Source organism: Hippoglossus stenolepis, chromosome 15, assembly GCF_022539355.2.
Source record: "Hippoglossus stenolepis isolate QCI-W04-F060 chromosome 15, HSTE1.2, whole genome shotgun sequence".
In the NCBI taxonomy this organism is placed as follows: domain Eukaryota; kingdom Metazoa; phylum Chordata; class Actinopteri; order Pleuronectiformes; family Pleuronectidae; genus Hippoglossus; species Hippoglossus stenolepis.
Window position 1 is genome coordinate 16803287 of NC_061497.1, and position 21598 is coordinate 16824884.

The 21598-nt window shown below is 40.6% G+C and overlaps 1 protein-coding gene and 1 long non-coding RNA gene across 2 annotated transcripts in view; one reads left to right on the forward strand and one right to left on the reverse strand.

The window, feature by feature from the left end:
- ccni2 (cyclin I family, member 2) lies at window positions 1-13398 on the reverse strand. Its single transcript, XM_035177996.2, has 7 exons — window positions 13256-13398; window positions 8409-8454; window positions 7097-7159; window positions 1637-1785; window positions 1092-1226; window positions 521-595; window positions 1-401 (listed from the first exon to the last, which is right to left on the reverse strand). Exons 3-7 carry the CDS (start codon window positions 7134-7136, stop codon window positions 183-185), a joined length of 618 nt encoding a protein of 205 aa, XP_035033887.1. The 5' UTR covers window positions 7137-7159; window positions 8409-8454; window positions 13256-13398; the 3' UTR covers window positions 1-182.
- LOC118121818 overlaps window positions 13315-21598 on the forward strand; it is a 27319-nt gene continuing 19035 nt past the window's right edge. The window contains exon 1 of the long non-coding RNA XR_004698397.2: window positions 13315-13665. This is a non-coding gene — a long non-coding RNA (uncharacterized LOC118121818). The remainder of the gene's footprint in view (window positions 13666-21598) is intronic.

Sequence of the window (21598 nt, forward strand, 5' to 3'; positions counted from 1 at the left end):
GGGGGGGATTCCCGGGGCAGGGGAGGGAGGGGGTGTGCGGGTACGTGAGCACCACCTTGAAGTGAGCATGATGGTTTTAACGTGTGCTTTTTGTACTGCTGTGTTTTTAAGGGCGAGACGAGGACCTGAGTCACGGAGCGTCTCAGAGTGCGAGCGGCTCCGTGTGAGACGCTCCGACGACTTCAGGTCCGGTTAGAAAACAGGGGGGGGAAGAGAAAAGTGTTCTGTTCGCCCGCCTCTCTGCTGAAGTCTGAACTTACTATGTGAATGAAGTCGACTGGTGTGGCGGTGTACAGGTCCCAGTGCAGCTTGTCTAGAATGATCCTCTCCATGCGAAGAATCTCCGCTGTTGAAAAGTTGCATCCGCTCTGCACAACCAGGTCTCTGACAGAACCTATAACCTGTTCAAAACAAAAAGGGAAGCAAATAAACGTACTGTTTTCAAATAGCATTGAAGTCAGCGTGTGATTCTTTTTTTCTTCCTATAAAGCTGATGATTATCGTCTGTGTGTGAACTCACCTCGTCTTCCTCATTGATCTTGGCAGCCAGGACCAGGGAGGTGAACGAGATGCATTTCAGGTATTTTGGTTGAGCCTAAAAGAAACCGGTTCGTTAAACACGTAGCAAAGCTTTTCACTGATTTGACAGAATAAACATATATATACACATGTGAATGAATCTGGGAAACAAGCACATTTAATAACATCTAATTTACACTTTAACCAGTGGCTCAGTTCATGCATTTAAAAAAAACAAAAGTATGAAAAAATGTAAGGAGTGGCTGTGAGAGATCGGACGTGTTGATACTAGTTTGATTTTCGGAGTGTTGTGGCTTTTCCAGGTAAAATAAATTCAAAAGTATTTTATACTGTTAAAACTCAAAGTAAATGGACTTAAGTGAATATACGATTATTCATGATCAGCCGTTTGTTGGATCACATGTCAAATACAGGATAATTTATAGCTTCCATCAATACAGACCACTGGTTCAAGAAGAATTCGTTGTATGTTTGACTCTACGTTTTTTTTAGTAAAGTTAACATACTGGACATGAATGGGTTGGAAACCACTATAGGTTGTAGCCATGTACCTTGACAGTGGACAGCAGGCGGTTGAGGACACAGACTCCCAGTGCAAAGGTCTCTGGACAGAAATGGAAGAGTCGGCTCATTTCTCCGAGCCAGACGATCATCTCTTTGTGTTGGGATGAAGAGATGTCAGCACCCTGAGGTATCAGAGGGGGGGGGAAAACACTGGTTGATAAGTGAATGAGTTTTTATAGACATGAATCAGCTTTGGTTGAAAGATTCCACCTCAAGTTTCCACTATTTGTTTTACAAACCAGAATGGTAAAGGTATGTGTCATCAAAAAAACGACACAGGGATAAATTATGTCATTTTAACGCCATGTTTGGTCATCGAGTGCAGTTGTAGGACAGAAAACACTGGAATTAGTACTAGAGCTAATGGGGGTTTTATTTTAATGTAGGAGTCATTAAGCTAACTGAACGCTCCATTTCCAGAAGGAGATAACTGTTAGTGTTTCAAAAAATGAAGACAAAAATAAAAAGACTCTTTGCACCTTTAAACCTGCTGGAAATGGAAATCTGTGCACGGACGCATCACGTGTCTCACCTGGATGCATCCATTCTTGAAGACGGGCACCTTCCACAGGCGGGCCTCTCTGAGCAGGGCACCCTCCAACAGCCCGAGCAGCCGGCGGCTCTCGGCAGTTCCCGGGTTCTTCATCGGCACAGGCCAGGCTGCGCCCTGGGCCCACACACCTGATAGGAGGTGGAGAGAGGGAGAGATTACAATGTGAAATGATTGTCAAACACATAACGACAAGGCCACAGTGATGTGTTTTCATTATTTTACCCACCAAGGAGGTTATGTTTTCGTTTGTCTGTTAGACAGTAAGATTACACAAAACCTACTGGATGGATTATCATGAAATTTGGTGGAAGGAGGCGGTATCGGTCAGGAAACACATTTTGGATTTATTTTTACTTTCTTGAACATTGCGAGATAGTGTTTTCCCACATTATCGTTACTTTCTCAGAGAACTATTCATGGATCTTGATGAAAAAAATAACCAGGGACGTTTCGGGGACTAATATTTATGAGTGTTATGAGTATTTTTGCTGCAGAACCAAATAAAAATCTGGATCTTGAGGATTTAAATGTGGTTTCACGAGGGGACTGTTGGACCATGGTGGAGGTATGTGCTCCGCTTAGTGACATTCTAGTTTAAACATTGATGACTGAGTTTATATCAGGTTATAAATCTGTATCTGTCTATGCAGCACTGACTTTTCTTGACAGTAACTCTGTTTGGATTTTAAGTATGATGAATAAAAAGAACTACTCATGACTCCTGTAAATTTCATGATCTAATAATCCTCAATGTAAACTGAGGAACCCATGAACTGGGCCCACTGCACCCACTGCACAGGTCAAACCATAAGAATCACTTATTTATTACCTCTGCCAAGGAGGATATGTTTTCCTCTGTGTTGGTTTGTTTAAGGATTAAGCAAAAACTACTCAGTACATGACATTTTGCAGAGGGATTAAAAACCTGGATAAAATCTCTGGATTAAAATCTGGATCTGGTGAATTTAAGTGTGGTTTCAGAAGGGGACTGTTGGTCTACTGGGTAACATTTATAGTTTAGGATTATTTCAATTCACATTTCACTGCTGGCTGCAATGCTCATATCTGTTTATGAGGAATAGAAGAAAATAAAAGATGATGCAATCAAAACAAACAAGTACATCATCAGAAAAGTTTACAAATCTTTAAATAAAAACTGGTCTGAGGCTGAAAACAGCAGCTCGAACAACTCATTTATATATATTGTATTTAAAAGGATTTCCTCTGTGCATGGGCCACTTTTGTGTGTCCGTTATTGTGATGTGGGCCAACAGTTGCAGAGCCAAGTCTGCAGCAGGAAACAGGCGCAGCTTCAACCGCAACAACAACAACACAAACACGGGCCATCTTTCAGACTTCAATGCAAACACATGCAAAGTTTAAAATCACCGCTGTGTGAGTGTGTTTGGATTCTGTCTCTCTCTCTGTGTGTGTGTGTGTGTGTGTGCGTGTGTAGGCGGGATAACGAGCTGCAGCTGCCTCGGACAATAACGCTTGCACTCTCTCTCTCTCTCTCTCTCTCTCTCTCACCTCTTGGTTTTCAAACGCAGGGACGCTCCTCGACGACAGGAGCATTTAAACGATCCTCCCCTGGGGTTTTAAAGATCTACAGTAAATCCAGCTTCACTCCTTCAGAGCAGCGAACAAACAAAACAAAACAAACGGGATCGTGCTGCAGAGGACAACCTTCGGAGGGGTTTCGCGTCGAATCCAATGGAAGCAGCCGCATTATAAATAAAATAAAAAGTGTGGGGAAATTAAGTAAAAGCTTTAAAGTGTTAACCCGAGGTGTAGTTTTCAAAATACCTGACGCAAAGGAAGAGAGAAGAAGAATTAAGCGCAAAAAAACCCCCCTCCAGAGAACCGGAAGTAGAGAGATTTAGAGGCAGTCTCTGTTTTCAACGCCGAGGACCCCGCCCCCCTGCGTGACGCCGCGCCGCCTCTCCCTCCCAGAAGTGTGTTAGTGGGTCAGACATACGGGACACGTCACACAAAATGGTCGAGCTCTCTCTGGAAATGGAAGATTTTTCTGTGTGAGAGTCAACAAAGTGTCTGTTGAGGAGCTGGAGAATCTTCTTCTGCACCGAGGGGTGTTTTTATTTCTCATTTTGTCCTGTGACTTGATTTTTTTGATCGAGAGACAAACATGATGATAACGATAATCTGAGCTCTGACTTTATGTGTGTCAATTACATAATACATTTCCACGAAACACATTTAATGAAGACTCGGAGACTCAGCCATTGTTGCATTAGGGGATAGGCTACACCCTACAAGTACTTTTATGTTAAAGGGGACATAGCATGCAAATTCCACTTTGTTAGTGCTTCTACAGGTTAATGTGGGTATCTGGCATGTCTACCAACCCAAAAACTCTGGGGAAAAAACACTCGCGCGTTTTGTTATAGTTCCTCTAAGTCAGAAACGTCATGCTTGAGCGACTCGATTGCGCTTCCTGGGTATTGTGTCGTAACAAGGAACTGGAAGTCTCCCTACATGGTCTTGGCCCACCCCCCGTCCCCCACACTCGTTACTTCCGGGTTTACACCGGAGGCTGCGAGGCAGCGCAGCGCCGTTCCCAAGCACGCAGCTGGGCTGTTCACACGGGACGAGCATTTCTCCGCTGGTCAGCCCGCGATTCATTCACATGTGGCATTTGTCTGGATCATTGGGACTGGGAGGCTGCAGCAGCTGCTCGGGAGCGACCGCTCGCTCTCCCGTGCGTGAGCTGGAATTTGTGTCAGCGCCACACAGCCAGCAGTGTGGAAGACTTCCGCAGTGTTCAGCACTACTGTAACCCCGAACCCGACATTCAACGGTACAACAACAAGCGGAGAAAGCAGAATCGCGGGCTGACCTTATATATACAGTCTATGGGGCTGACCAGCGAGAAATGCACGTCCCGTGTGAACAGCCAGGCGGCTGCGCGCTTGCGAACGGCGCTGCGCTGCCTCAGCGGTCTTCCACACTGCCAGCTGTGTGGAAGACTTCCGCAGTGTTCAGCTCTACTGTACGCCGGGTTACAGTAGTTACGCCGGTTACAGTAGTTACGCCGGGTACAGTAGTTACTGGCAGTAGATGATGCGCAGGGTACGGACACGGAAGTGCCGCTGCGAGGCAGCGCAGCGCCGTTCTCCAGCGCGCAGCCGCCTGGCTGTTCACACGGGACGAGCATTTCTCCGCTGGTCAGCCCCATAGACTGTATATATAAGGTCAGCCCGCGATTCTGCTTTCTCCGCTTGTTGTTGTACCCGTTGAATGTCGGGGTTCGGGGGTAAATGATGGTCTTCATAGCCCCCTCTCTTTCTCTCTCTGCCTGTCTGCTTGTGTGCTTGTAGTGGATGGGCAGAGGGGACATTTAATTATGTGATTGGGAAAATTAAAACTCCAGGACAACAAGGGGAATACAAAGTATGGGATGCATATTTGATAATTTATATCATATAAAATATGTAATTTATATCGTTTAAAATCATGGGGGGAGGGGGGAGCTGGCTCATTAGCATTTAAAGGAACAGGCACTCAAAACAGGTCACTCTGTGGAGGGCTGTTTTATACAGGGTAAAAAGGGTGCTGTTTTATATGATCCTTGTGGTATTTTGACCAAAGTATGTTACAGACATTTCATTAAGACCCCAAGGAACCATATCAACTTGTGGTAAAATGGGCATGCTATGTCCCCTTTAATACTTATACTAGTACTTTATATATATACTAGTCCATTTTTGTCTATGTATTAGTACTTAAACAAAGAAAGATGTGTGAGTACTGGAGTACGACTATACTATATTTAACTACTCACGCCCACAACTTACCATGTTATGTATTATAATCACTGCACGAAATAGAACATAAAAAAAAGTTCTGTTTCATTTTCATTGTGTTTGAAATGACGTCACAGCAAACTGGTGTTTCTGTTGTTTGTTGTTATTGCAGTGTGGTCGTGTGTTTCACCACGTTTCTTTTTAAATGTTATACTATGTCACAATTTAAAAAAAAAATTCACCGCTTCTCATTTGATGATGAAACTGATGACAAAACACCAGGGCTGAGATTATGACACCAGGAAATGTTGCAATCCTCACTCAGTGTTGCTTAGTGGCTTGTTTTCCTTCTTTGCTCCACACACATCGGTTTAAACAGTCACATTACAGGGACTTGTCTTCTATGTGGGGACAAAGAGCAAGTCCCCAAAATGTAAATCATTGCATCTTAAGGTGAAGACATGTTTTGAGGTTGAGGTTTAGTTGGAGTAAGACTCCAGGAAATCAATGCAAGACAATGAAATGTTCTCTGAAGTCATGAAGAAACGACGTGTGTGAGTGTGTGTGTTAGCGCTGAACTGCGTCACATGGCAATGCAATAATTATAGTAATAATTATAATAATAATAACTTTATTTTTATAGCACTTATCTAAGCAAGGCTACAAAGTGCTTCACAAAATACATGGCAAAAAAACTCATGAGTAAAAATAAAAGGTATTTAATTCAATAAAAATTTTAAGTGCCAAATCACAACAAATTAAGGTCGAGAACTCAAATGGAAGTCATTTAACTTTATGGAAGTTGTGTTATTTTCTATTTTGTAATAATGGAAATTATTCAAGTAGCTCTAATTTACTAATTGTTATGATTTAAAAAGGAAATAATTTAAGTCCAATGCAGTCCAGTGAGCTGTTGCAGAAAGTAGTAGGTTCTCAGTCCCTGATGGAGGTCAGCTGCAGGATTGCTTTATGCCACTTTCTAACTTTTAAGGATTAGCTATGCAAACTAAGATAGTTTCATTTCTGACTGACTAACGCAGAAGGATAAAACACACATTTGTGCTTCACAGTTTCCTGGCAGCTTCTCTCCTTTCTGTTTCTGTCTGTTTATGACTGGAAACCTCAGAAACGACGGTCAGAAGCTCTGGACACGTACAGTCAACACACTTGACCTCACAGCAGCCAACGAACATCAGCTGCAAGCAGCAGTGTTTGTGTGACACCTCACACAGCTGACTGATAAAAATGTGTCTGAGCCAAGGTCACTGCAGTACTGACGCTCGCAGCAAGCAGCATCTCTGCATGTTGACAGAGTGTAACAGCCAGTGGGAACACAGGGGTTGTGTGCTGCCACTGGTCTCACACACACACACACACACACACACACACACACACACACACACACACACACACACACACACACACACACACACACACACTGTGAATGCTGAGTATTGTTTTCATATCGTAAGGTTATTCTCACTCAGTCTGGGGCTTGAATCCTCATATTTCTCTCGTTATCTTCCTGTCGCACTGAGAGTCTCTTCATTTGTCTCCATTCCCCAAACTCCACGAACCCAACTGTATCTCATGCTTTCTGCTGCTTCTGCTGATAGGACGTTTTATGTGTTTGCACAGTAATGTGTGTGTTTACATTCCATCACTCTCCAATCACCTGTGGGAACCAGACTGGGTGGGAAACTGTTGATATTCATGGTCTTGAGTGCAAAGCTGCAGCCTAATGGAACACAACATAGCAACATAAGCATCTGTCTCACTCAGCTCAGGGTGTTTTTTAGGTTGCATTTGTTTGGCTGTGGGAGAAAGAGCCCGGCAGTAACCCCACTGATTCCAGTAAGAAAGTAAAAATGAAAAAAATGAAAACACTGAAAAACAAAGATTTCAACCAATACGTTATTGTTTTTGGTTTGACCTTTGTCCTCAAGCAAGGGACCTTTGTTTTGTCACTGAAGAGAAGGATTATTCTATAATTTTCTTATAGTTAATGAATCCAATAAAAAGATCAAAACCAGCAATGCACCAGCCAATTTCTCTACAATTTACCATAAAGTCTGTTGCTCTGTCTCAAGTCTATTTGCTCCAATGGAAGAAGTAATAGATTTAGCAACAAGTCTAAAACGTATGCTTTCATCTAATAAAATTTTCTGTAATTTCCCAGAACTGCTAAATGAGGTAAATAAGTTACATTAAGCTTCGTCCACACAGACAAAACCTGTTAATGGAATCAGTTCATGGTTGGAATTCAGTTTTCCATGGAAATGATTGACAATAGTAAAATATCAGTCCATTCATCCTTTACTGTACATGATCTACTCTGTGCACGTCTGTCTGTAGTGTTGCACAACTGTCCACAGATTGATGTGAAGATAAATCAAATCAAAATCAATCAGATGACAGAGAACCTTTCAATCGTTCAATGCATTTTATGATCATAGAATATCATTAATTAAAAATATTTATCATGTGTATTTTAATATATTACATTTTACAGTTCTAATGTAACTTACAGAGGAAGATTGTCAAACAAAGTTGAAGACAAAAACTATTTACATTATTATATGATATGTGTTTTGTTGTTTAATTCAGTTTGTTAATAAATCTTATTTGGCAAGTAAAAACTTAAAATATAATAATCATTGTAAAAATGTAAAAATGGTACATGCTTAATACTTTTTTTAATAAATTAAATTGGTTAAATGTTTATCAATTATGCAAAAAGTGTCAGTTAAAGTGAAAGTGAATATGTTTGGAGTGGAAGGTTCACAAAGAAATACTGCTTGAGTATTTTCTTTGGCACATTTTCTTCACACTCTTTAGAAGATTTACATATCTTAAGTTTGAAATATCTCTAAACAATGAATTATTCACAAGGAATCCACACGTATATATATAAGCATTTACAGAGCTACTGTATATTCTCAAGGGAGCCCAGCTGGACGGCTTGTACAAGAGATGAAAACACTTACAGAGCCCGGGGGCGGGGGGGGAACACTGGCTTCAGCTTCTTGGATCCTAAGTATGAAAGAGAAGGGGAGACTCTACATGTTTAGTTTGACGTCTCAGTGATGGTTTGAACACAGTGTGATCTGATCACCTTAACAAGAATCTACAATATGTCTGCAGACCCCCCGTGACTCCTCTCTCCACTGCCGCAGACAAAGAACACTCTGCACCGCACCGTAAATCAATGTCAACCCTGAACCAACTTTGTCCTGTCAGGAAAGCTCGGTGCACTTGGCTGAGCACATTATGTTCCCAAAGTCACATCTGATCTCGGTCTTTGATCACCGCGTGTCGGGCCAAATTGAGATGGGTTTTGAGGCCCCTCGCAAGCACCGTCGCCTCGGCACCGGCTTAGCTAAACTTACATGTATGTGCGCCTGCAGTTCACAGAGGGCTGTGCAGTTTGCCTGGAATGTGCCATTTGGACATAATGTGCAGACTGCATCATGGTACAGACACCTATAGAAAGTAACTGCAGAAAATCTGTTGATTACTTTCATATTTTACTTTATCAAACATTGATCTGTTTGGTCCCAAGTGTCATAATAGTGAAAAATACCCATCACAAATTCCTACAAACCAAGGTTTATGGAAAAGTTGATTGTTTTTACAAAGAAAAAAAAGCAATACTTTATACATTACTTTATATCTGAATACGTTTCAGAGGCTTGAACCAACAAATATTTCATATTTTTCCTTAACAGTGACTTAACGATTACTTATTTATCAAAATTGTTATTTTCTGATGAGCCAAAAGTTATTTTGTCAGCACTAACCCTCCAAACATTAACACACACTGCAGAAGTACAGTTTAAAGTTTTCATCTTTAAGTTTTATGATTTGTTCATGAAGGCCCCTTGTAGGTCATGATTTGGTGATTTACAGGTCCACAGATGGCTTGAAGTTCATGTTAAAATTGAGATAAGATTAAGATGAAAAATATACATAATTTCACAATTACTAGACATCATTTAAATTTAATATAATATAAAGGATTTTAATGACATGCAACCAAATTGATTCCAGTTTTAATTCATACCTCTAATCTTCTGACCAGTAAAATCAGCAGATGGCTGCTTACTGAGCAGTTTTCACACAGACAGTGAAATCTTGGCTTTTAGGAGGATGGTGTTTTGACCACAAAATGACCTCATCTGTGTCAGTTTGTGTCTATGTGTGAAATCTAATCAGGGCATTGCAGCAGGACAGAGTCATACTGCTAATATTTGGCCTTCCGGCTGAGCTGTGTCAGCATCTGCTGTACAAATACAGTCAAACTATTACAGCAGATTGTGGCGGATGTCTCCTGGCCAACAGAGCTGACTGTCTACTCTGACTTATCGACCTCTCATAATGCAGATACAGGAGGAGCGACTGAAAATTGGCTGTGAAAATGCTGCTGGAATCATCAGAGACAGATCGGCTCACTTCCTGCCACCTGACACAGTAATATTTAACATACAGTAACGATTCAAAGAAAGATCTACCGCCTACCACTGGAGGGAGACAGAGCCCAGTTTATAGCTGTAACGACAGGCGCTCATCATTCAGCAGCATCCCATTACCCCCGAATCAAAAATATAATATTAAAATGCACATTCCACTTCTCATTAAAACCATTTCCTTTGCTTATAGTTTGACCCTCATCACTAAATACACACGGCTCCTCTCTCTGCCCTCATGTCATATTAAATGTTGCGCGCTGAAGGTGGAAAACATCAAGATAATAAGACTGAGGCCGGCTCAGTCAATTTCATGGTCTGTTTAATAGAGAGGTGGCAGGTTGTCCTATTACGTTCTGTCGTCAGTGTGTCCGATGTGGAATAATGGATGAACATAAAACAGTGGAAGGTAAAATCACCAGTCCACGTGCCTTATTGAAACCTGAGCAACGAGGACTTCAAATAGTCTTCAACGGAAATTCATCAGAATGATTTTGATTCAAAATGAAATATTTGTGGTTTTGTTCAGCTTTTTGAAGTATTGCTTATTACTTTTCTGCAAAAATACATCCCATGCATGAAATGGTGCAGGTTAGGAAAGATGCTTCTGTGGGCTGCAGTTACGTATACGGCTATTAGGATGTTTTGTTCTATAGCTCTAACTCCTTTTCCCTCTCCTGAGCTCTCACTTTCTACTTTTCATGGGTTTCTCCTTTTTACAGATTTTTTGGAAAGGTATAAACTTTATGAAATAATCTGTGACAGAAAGTATTTTGCTCTGAAGTCAGGCAAGCATCAGGCGTGATGCTGGGGTTGTCTTTATTTTCAATAGGGGGCAGTATGGTTACACAGGAGCTGTTCCGCCTTCAATATCCACTGCACAAAAGCTCTCTTGAGTACAAAAGGAGAAAAATATTATATAATAAACTCATCTTGGAAGCAGAAGCAGCAGTTGCCTAGGAATTTCTGGAAACTAATATCTTTCAGTGTCTGAGTTTCTGCCTGATTCTTGTCTCCATCTGCCTTTAATATTAAAGCTATCTTAATACTGGCAAAAAAGAAACTTTTAATCTAAAAAAATAAATAAAAAAGAATCCCAAAAGTCTTGGTAGATATTAAATAATACAGACAACCGTTGAATTAAAAATAGGCCAGGCTCTGCAGGTCTGCAGTTGAAACGATATTAATTCATTCCTCGAGCATATTGGCAAACAAACAAACCAACGTGCATCGACTCCAGGTCTTCTTCAGGGTCTGACAAACACATAATCAGTTGGAAGTACATAACAGCTGTAGGTGACATTCAATTCAACAGCTCTGGCCCATAGAGGGCGCTACATCACAAGCATTGCCTCCAGAGTTCAGTTTGTGCTTGCTGTCTCTTTCCTGGCATCTGATTCTGTAATTGGAGAGTAAACCTTGGATGTTTGCCTTTCGATTTAACCTTGTCCTGATACTTCACAAGTGCATCAAACTGTTCCTCTGCTGTTAAATTGAAAAGCAAGGAGTCAATAATCTACTCTGTGAGAGCAGCTTTTTAAATTTCCGTCACTCATCTCTGTACCCAAAAATCAAACATAATAACGTATCAAAAATCTTTGGTTACGTTTCTATTTCTAATCAGCTGAGCGACACTATTGTGAAATAACTTAGAAATTAAATTCAAATCACCAGTCTCATGAAAGTGCTAAAAATGGAATAAGCAAATTTCCATTTAAATCACTTCTCTGTTACCTTGGGTGCAGAATTAAATTTAGGCCTAATCAGTATTGAGTGTGGGTTTACTTCAGGCATTAAACAAATGACAATTTATGGCATTAGATTGCTTGGTGGAAACCACCCACTGTATAATAATCATTACTGCACAGCTAATTGTCCACTATTGTACATATCATTTTAGCAGGAATACCTGCAAGGGCATTCTTTACACTTATCCTGACTTCACTGGAGATTAGGGAGAAAATTCTGCTCATTATGTGAAATATAAGCTGTTTTATAATCTACACGCTGAACAATGAAATTGTGTTAATGTATGAAATCGACGTCATTGAGCCCTAAAAGCACAGTTCTGGATAGTGTACTTCCCCTTTGTGATACCGACTGTTCGTCAGTGTAGGAATATCAAAGTCCCGTTTGATCTAATTTCACCAAGGTGAAGGAGGAGCTGCAGCTGCTGAGTTTTCGTGCTGCACCGCCACCTCCACCCCTCTCCAACTGTTTTTCATCTGCTTGCTTTGGCTCGCTCTCTTATGTAACGAGTTGACTGCACTTATTCACTGGAAATGTGAGTAGAGGAGATTTCGGGGTTGCAAGAATTTCATGACTCTTTAGCCAAACTAGCGGCGAAATTCACCTTTTTCCTTTACTGTAAATGCGGCTATCTTTAACTGTTATTTACTACATACTGTCGATGTACATTACATTACTTCCCATGAAGTGTTTTTGAAATCTCAATCCATTTGTGCACTATTCCGGTTTGCACTACTCTCATCCTATCCACTTTGTGCCGTAGGACTGCATACTATGTTGTACTGTGTTTTGAGTACTTAATATGTTGTGTACTTATATATGTTCTGTTTTTGTGCAATTATATGATCTGTCTACTTATATGTTTACACTGAGGATCAGAGAGAAACGACATTTCAATCTTGTCTATGTCCTGTACATAAGCCAGAATTGACAATAAAGTTGACTTTGATGTTTGACTTTGGCTACCCCATAGACTCTAGGTAAAGATGGAACATAGCAGCTCCCAAAAGAGAAGTCAAATCCTCTCGATTGTCATCTGGTGGCTGACTGCAATATAGGTTGTAAAATCTCAAATCATTAACATGGAGGAGACATGACCAAGTTAAATAGTCAAAGTACACCTCAAAGATGGTCGTTCTTTTCACACTGATGCATGTTCAAGTGTTTATTTTGTGTATTTATCTTTGGAGCCTCGCTACAGCGCAGACTGTTGCTCCAAATGCACAACATGGCAGTGTTTTGTATCCGTGATATTTGTACTTTAATTTCTGGATATATACATACATTATACATTTCATTTAGCTGATGCTTTTATCCAAAGCGACTTTACAATAAGTGCATTCAACCATGAGGGTACAAACCCAGAACAACAAGAATCAAGAAAGTACAATTTCTTCAAAAAAGCAAAACTACAAAGTGCTATAAGCAAGTACCATTTAAGTGCTACTAAATTGTTAGTTTAAAATTTTTTTACAAATTTGGATAGTGGGAGGAAGTTGAGATTCGTGGTCCATCTTTATAAAGTCTATGGGAGAACCATAGCAACCCCTAAAAAGTTAAATAATAAATAAATACATGAATAAAAACTATTATTCTAGAATGAAGGAAACACAGGTGACCTGATTCAACCAGCGGGGGCAGCGCAGGTGTTGAACTTCTGACCTTTTGGAGACTTTCACTTCCTGTTTTGGGGCGACGTTAGCATTAGCATTAGCACACTGGACAACGACGTTGCCGCCGGAGTCTCTGACAGGAGCAGGAGCAGGATGGAGGAGAGGAGGAGGTGGAAGGGGAGGAGGAAGCTGAGCTGCACCTGCTGCATCTCGGGAAATGTATTTCTCTGACGCTTCCCGTCACACCTGGAAACTGTGAGAGAAGTTTGACGTCTTGTCTGCGTCGTTTAAAAACCCCCATCACGTGACGGTTTAATATCAGTGAGAGAAGAAGGAGCTGGACTGAGACTGAATCACTGAATCTTCTCCATCAACCACAACAACAACACACTGTGTTTCCTCATCACGTCTCCATGGTGAGTACACAAGTCTTTTCCTCTGGTACCTTTTATAACTTTAATGTATTTGGTGGTTGAGGCTCTAACTCTGACTCTTTATCGTTATTGATGCTTGTTCAGGGAACATTAGGTCTGTAGAGGTGAAAACTGTGGATTTATTAGAGGTGTTTGTTGGAAACTGGCTGCAGGAGTTTGTCATCTTTAAATCTGAGGCCCAGATGTGTGTTGCTTGTTCCATTTCATAGTTGTGTGAAGTTTTATATTTCAGGTTCCAGTAGGCGAGCTTGCTATAATTGTTGTGTGGCCTAGTGCTAGTGTTTGTAATTGGTAACACTAGTGCTACCACTGGAAAGTGAAGTCCTGCATATGATGCACGTCACTGTTTTACTTATGGGACTTTCCAGCATGAAATATTGCCAAATCTCGCTGGCTACCTGAAATCTCTTCTCCTTTGCTGCTCTAAAAACGGTGACAACGGCAAAGAAGAAGTGATTTCCTTGAAAAGTTAATTTCAGTTTTATCGGGGGGGGGAAATTAATTTATCATAAAGACATGGTATCAGATTAGCTACATGGAATCCCATACTGGTATTTCTGATGCTGGTATCTGTATCAGAACAAATCATAAATCATTTACCTCTAGAGCCCCTTTACTTTCACAGTGAGGTTGTAGTCAACTGAATACCACTCCCTTCACCCCCCTGCCAAGCATGCAGGATAAAGGCCTTCAGGTAATGTAAAATGTGAAAGACCCTATGAAGAGCCAGTGTTTGTTAAATATGACTGGCTATCTTTAAAGATGTGACGCGCTCATTCGAAGCTGACAAAAAAACATAGCTACTCTTACTTTCAGGTAATTCACACCAATGAAAACATAACTGTGAATATTAAATTCCCTTTCTGTTCCTAAATCCTTCACACTGGTCCTTTTTTTAAAAGTGTCAGTCCTGGGGCCATATAACCAGCAAGCACACGTAATATCATCCGTAGGACATCAAAGTACTTTACTCTACTCGTGGGTATTTGCAGGAATATTTACTCCTCAAACCACACAATGCACAAACCCCCCCCCCCCATGTGCATTTTAAAGAATAGATTGAATATCTCAACACACATTGCCTCAGTTTAATTACCATGACAACCCCGTTGGTGATGTCATTACTTCCTGGAAAAAAGTCACCGGGGGGGAGATATCTTGCTGGTGGATGAGAGCGGCCAGTGTGTAGGTGGAAGAGGAGGAGGAGGCACAACGCACAGCAACCATCACATTTCTGAAGGAGTGAAACACATGAAAGATACAAAAAAAACAATGAACACCACAGAAAAATCCACACTTTCCTCTTCAGAGGCAATAAGCTGTGAGAGACACTGGTTTGTTAGGCCCCACTTTATAATTAGACTCTGGGCTGCCACCATCATTTGTCATCGCTGTGTGGAAAGGAGAGCACCAGTTGTCATCACAGTAACCTGCCTGGAAGGTGCTCATTAATGAAATGATGGAAACACACACACACACACACACACACACACACACACACACACCTTTCTACCTTATTTACTCCAATGGCTCAAATAATCGTTTTTCTCTGCACTTTAAAATGAGGATAGGTTTTTAACAGCTGTCAGATTACACCTGTCTCAGCAAACACACACGCGCGCACACGTGCACACACACATTGTCACATTTAAGTCTGTTTTAAGAATCCTATCATCAATTTCATCTTCCAACTGTCCTCCTATATAATGTGTATTTTTGGTTAGGTACACAACATTGTTTTCTTCCCCAAAATATCCCAATAACTCTGAGTAATTAATTTATCATGGGATGAAATCACTTGTTTCTGTCGGTGGTACAGAAAACAAGCAACCCATTGTAATAAAAGTAACATAGTGTAAGTAAAATACAATTGAAAGGGCCATGACTGTTTAAGAAATAGTTTGTAGATCGGTTTTGATTCCTGGAACAGAGAAATCTGAGGTATATTGTCCCACATAGATGCACACACAGAAACACAGTCTCAAGTTGAAACATCAGCAGCAGCTTCACTCCTCTGTGCCTATAGAGGATACTAAGGACTGAATATCGGTCACTTCAATTTTGGCCGCGCTCAAAGCCCAGCACCTAAAACAAAAATCTAAAATTTGCAAGCATACATTAGGAATTAAACGTAAGCTGTTATGTTGTGTTTTGTGTCGACAGCTGGATTGATGAAGATGTGAGTGTATCTGTTCTGCTAGTTATGTGTAAAATGGGTTTGGAACGCCTCCTAACGACTGCCACTGAGGACTGAGGCAGAGGAGCCTTGCAGACATTTAGGTTTAACATGGCTGGTGCTGCAACAGCTGTGCAGAAACAGATTGTTCAATCTATTAGACAAATGTATCTTCTGCAAGCGACCCCTGCTCTTTGACAAAACTGTGGTGAAACTTTCATATATAAACTTGAGAGAAGTGGACAAACCATAGACTATTTTAGTGATGTTGACTATCGGCCGGCATTTTAGCAGCTTTATGCTACTAACCCTGTATGAAAGTGATGATTGCTATCATTGTCGTATGGCCTGGCTCAGGTTCAACCCTTTTGAAAACGATTTACTCATACAGAGAATCATGAATACCTTGGAACTTCTTTTATCATATAGTTTGTCGGTCATAACTGAAAAAGAACACAAATAAATGTAGGAATACACAACAATTACTTCCTTTTTAAATAGCTAGAAAATTACGATACACGTCACAGTTTTGCTTGTGGGACTTTCCAGTGTGAAATGTTTCCAAATTGCTGACATTTTAACTGGCTCTGGCTAACGCTACACTACCGGAAATTACAACTTCTTTGCCGCTCTAACAGAAGTTGCCAGTGGCAGAACAGCACAACTGCTGCTTTGGAGCAGCGAAGAGGAAGTGATATCCAGGAAATGGAATGGAAATGGTTTTATCTGGGGGAAACTAATATACTTCAAAGACTCGGGATCAGTACATAGATTTACGTACTCACCGATGCCTGACCTGACATTTTTGGCAGTATTAGAGGCATTTCTGCTCCTGATATCAATAATATAGTCACAATTAAAGATACATTATATTTAAAAAATGTGGATATACTTACTTACACATTTTGTCACATCCGACAGTCTATCAGCTGTAACAATATTGTTCCTTCACATTAAGCCCAGCCATGATCCGGCTGTGCTAGCCGGTGCTGTGGCCTCCAGCAGGACTCATCCATGCTAATGGTATTCACCCCTGTTTGTCTCAGCTGTGATGGTGCCAAGCTCCTCTCTAGTTACTGCTTCAGGCTATGTGTTATTGGGTTCCTCTCAAGTCCCATTTTATGCATCACTTATCATTCATTTGTTCCTCGTACTTAACATAAAGGTTGTTCTGTGAGACCTGTTTTACAACTGGGACAACTGAGTGTCACTTTATAATTATCGTTATGTTACTTGTTGCCCAACACCTGTAACGATTGAACTTAAATAAAGTTCCTGGGTACTTTCCCTTAATTTGAGCATTTTTCCATTTTTTTTTACTTTATACTTAAACTCAACAAAATCGCATTAAGTAATTTCCTGTCATGTTGCAGGTAAGTTGTAGTTTGGCTTTTTTGAAGCAAATTGTACTTACTTGATTTTTGCAGTTCTGGGTTTGTACCCTCATGGTTGAATGCACTTATTGTAAGTCACTTTGGACAAGAGTCAGCTAAATGAAATGATATGTAATGTACTGTAAAAAGAGGTTGTGGGACACTTTGCACTGTCTCTTTAATCTTATTCTCTGGATATGCAGCGTTGCACACAAAAAGCAAACAGTTATTTACAGCTCTGTAAAATGTATCTTTACCAAAAGACTTGTAAGTATATTTAGCTTCTGTTAAATATTCAAGGTTACCACACATTTTTGCACACTACGAACACACTTTTCAAATACACACAATATTTTATTGAAATTCAAGCACATTCATTCATCACAGCTTCTGTGTGAAATTAGTGAACATAGATCAGAGCAGGCCAGCTGATGCCTTTTAATGAAGTCATAAAACATAAGACCCAATAGTGATGGTTATAGCTCTGGCTCTTTAAGTGTCCTGTTATATACGAATGCATAATTTTGATTTGGCTCTTTAAACAAACTGGACTGATGAGGTAAATCCAGGTAAACACAACAAACCATTAATGATTTTATATTTAAAATCTGTAGCAATTACAAAGCAGGAGAAGTAGAGATTAAAGATTAACAGCTATGATGAAATGCTGCTTCTAATTAAACTTTGCAATGAGAAGGAAGTAATGCTTCAAAAACAACAGAGAAATGTGGCAAACAGGAAACCAGGCCATCATGTTGCAGAGTATACGGGTCATTCCCATACAGCCTGTGCTCAGCCTGTGCCATAATATATACATTAGAATTAAAAGACTCCAGCATTACTGTTTAATGGTTCTGAACCAAATTAAACATTTAAAAGGCTCCACCATCAAAGTGATGTAAAGGGAAATAAATATTAATGAATGGAGCAACACTTGGTTCAAAGGGCTGGAAGCTAGGAAATTAAAAGGGAGCAAGGGTCTGCATGCGGAAGGCTGCTCAGTGGGGAGTATGTGCAGCATTGAGGGGGGTTGTCTCCCTTGAGACCACACGTATAACCAAGTGCATGAATTCACATTGCTGTGGGGTTTGAAATACATCTGTTACAGTGCAGCAAACTGTGTAAATGTATATGTTCGCAATCTGTTGAGATCATCTGAAGCATGAAGTCACAGATACATTACAGTAGTCAGCCTCTGTTTTGCAGAAATACTCATCAATACATTAACAAATCATACGTTAGAGCGTAAAGTCCAGTTCTTGTGATGTTCAAGCTTTCAAGAGCCCACCAGAGAACTGATGCATACTTTACTGAGGTTGTATTTGAACGTTTCTTATTTTTAAATACTCTTAAATCCTTTGTTACAAATACACCAAACTCTGTTTAGAATTCTGAATATTTCAAAAAGGTTCCTTGCTTAATATTGGAAATAAATGCTTTTTAAATGACTTCTAGGTATTTATAACCAATTTATAGTAAATCACTACTCTTGAACTTGCTGGACCTGATTCTGGCAACATAAGCTGTGACTATCAGTCAATTCCACACTTCTCACTGGAGATCATCGACCAAAGTTACCTAGATCAAGAACAGGGGTTTGAGGGGAGGAATGGGAATAAGTAAAAAAAAGTGACATAGCGTTGCTTTAGAGTATCAAGAAGTTTGTTTATCCCAGAGTGTGTATTTGTTGGTGGGTCAGGGTGCACAGGTCACCACATGGGGCAGAAAAAGAAAGGTCAAAAACAAGGAGCGACACTGGTGTTACTTCACCTCTGGAGGATTCGCTTCTCCAACATTCGTGGCACCTTCTCCACAGGCGAGGCAGACAGCTCATCAGATTGGATGACAAATGTGGCAGCGTGAACCTGACCAAATGAGGGAGAGATGTGATGACTAATGATTAATTTTCCTGCCTCGAGGCGAAAAGTTACTTATTTTTTTGTGTGCGAGGCTTCCGGGTTTCATGCAGACAGAAATAGGGATATTCTACGTTAGTCAGAAAAGAGAAGTTTTCACTGACGTGGTGTCAAAAAGTCTCAGTTTCTCGTCTATAAGTTTTACACAGAGCAAAAAGTTTGGTTCGATTATGCTTTATTAAATCAGCAAACCAAATCTACTGGTTTATGTAACATTTCACTCAGAGCATGTTCAATTACTCGCACTGGAGTGAGCATGAGTGGATCTGTGTTTTTATCTGTGACAAAGACAATCAGATCTGAGGCGTTGGATTGCCTGAATTCACCATATCCCTAGTTTTGCTATTAACAAAGCACTTACTTGTCCGTGTTTGAGGCTTCAACAGAAACAATCATTTACTAAAAATGGGCTGATGTCCCACTTTGCTTCACTGCATTGTGGTTCTGTTGCTTTGCTGTCCTTTCACTGCGTGCATCAGAATTTGAGAAAAGCTGAACTTTGCAAGCACCAGCTGATCAAATCGCGTTCAAGCAAATACTCAACCATCGGAATGGAGAGCGGAAGCAGAAGTAGTTAATGAGTCGTATTTATCTGGTTGTAGAGTAGAGTGCGGCTTTGGCAGCAATTTTCTGTCAAAGCCTGATGTTTTCCCGCACTACCGGCACGTGCAATGTAAAAAAATCAATTAGACGGCCCAGCCAGTGTGTCGGAACGTGACACAGATGTCAATATCTTATCAAAATATTTGTCCAAACCTGCCCTGACTCTGGGCTTGGGTTGGGTATCCACTGTCTGTAGGATATTCCCATGGCCACTGTGGAGCGTTGAAGCATAGACTGCATATAAAGATGGATGATGCGTCCCCACTTCCTCCCATTATCTTGACATGAAGCCACTTTTGACATCACTTTTGGAGAGCTGTCATGTTGTCCATCTTTATATACTCTCAGCATTTAATGTGTTTGTGCTGAGTAACACTGGCAGCTGTGTCAGAACAGCTTGTGAATTCAACATGCATCTCCTGCTGTGATGGTCAATTGGTGCTTTTGATAACACTTGTCTGTGTATGTGTAGTGAGCGTAGACATTTTGTTTTGAAAGTGTTGAAAATGGAGCTCATCACAATGCAACAGAAAAATTCAGGCATCAATTATGAAACTTTGTGTCGTCAGCAGACGTTCTGCCTCAAAACAGCCTCTCAGTACGACTCTTAAGTCGTTTATTTGATTTAAACTTGCAGATCCCTTCAGCTTAAAGTTTAATTCATCCTTTGACTCAAAGTTTTGGGCCCGCATTAGTTAAGGATATGCTAATGAACTCTCTGTGACTTCCCGGCCCATTAACTCACGGCGCCCTCCTGCTGGATTTGTCCTCGTACTAACCCCTTGTGAGGTGAGCGGGAAAATAAGCGTCCCAAGCTGAATCCTCTGATGACCCACTATTTGGCTTCCTTCTCAGCTTGAACAGAGAGACCTCATGTTTCTCTTTCGGGGTCTGTTTCTACAGTTAGAGATATCGCAGCCATTGAATAATTTATGCTTTTTTTTGGGGGGGACAATGTGAACATTTCTAAAATACATGTAAGGATTCAACTTTTTGCAGAAGAATTTTGTCCAATGATGGATTTGTTATTTAGAATTTATTCATAGAATAAGTGGTTACTGTCAGGTTTGAGGATCATATAAGGAAAGCTCATCCTAGATATTAAGTTTATTATATTATTAATTTGTTCTCCTAATATATGCTTTGCTGCCTGGATTATATACATGCAGTAAGTCCGTGTTTTGAAGTTGTACAGAGTTCCTGGATGGCAAGATTTTGACACCAAAGCTGCTTTCAGTCATGCACACATCTGACCAGAGAATCCCCTGTGTTAGTCATGTGAAAGGCAAACTGCAGAGAAAGCCTGGACCTGTTTGAGTTGACATTCTCCAGAGTTTATGTCTGAAAACAGCTAAAGAGAGTGAGTGGTTTGGTTCAGCTAAAAGAAACGGTTTGGCCAAGGTCTGGGCATGATCATGATTTGGATTAAAGTGGCTATCATCAATATTTTACTCTACCATATCAATATTTTATTGATAATACAACATGGCTGCAGTGTTCAGCTCTAAAATCGGCTTGTTCGTTACTCGACTAGTTGGTTTCTGCTGCTCCCGGGACGCCACAAAGACGGTTAAGTGTTTTAGTTCTGAAACTGTGGCGTTTCACATAGAAACATCACTGCATGTCTGTTGCATGAAAACACATATGCAGGGTCATAGTTTACATTTTAGTAATGACATTAAAAGCAAGAAATATCCAGAGAGGAAAAAAACCCACGACCCGTGAACATAATTTCAACTCCATGAGGCAGAATATATTATTCAAGAGCACTGGCTAAACTGCATTTCATGTCAGCGGTGCCTCATCTGTGTACACTTGTTTGATGATTTATTCACTTGGTGCCGGCC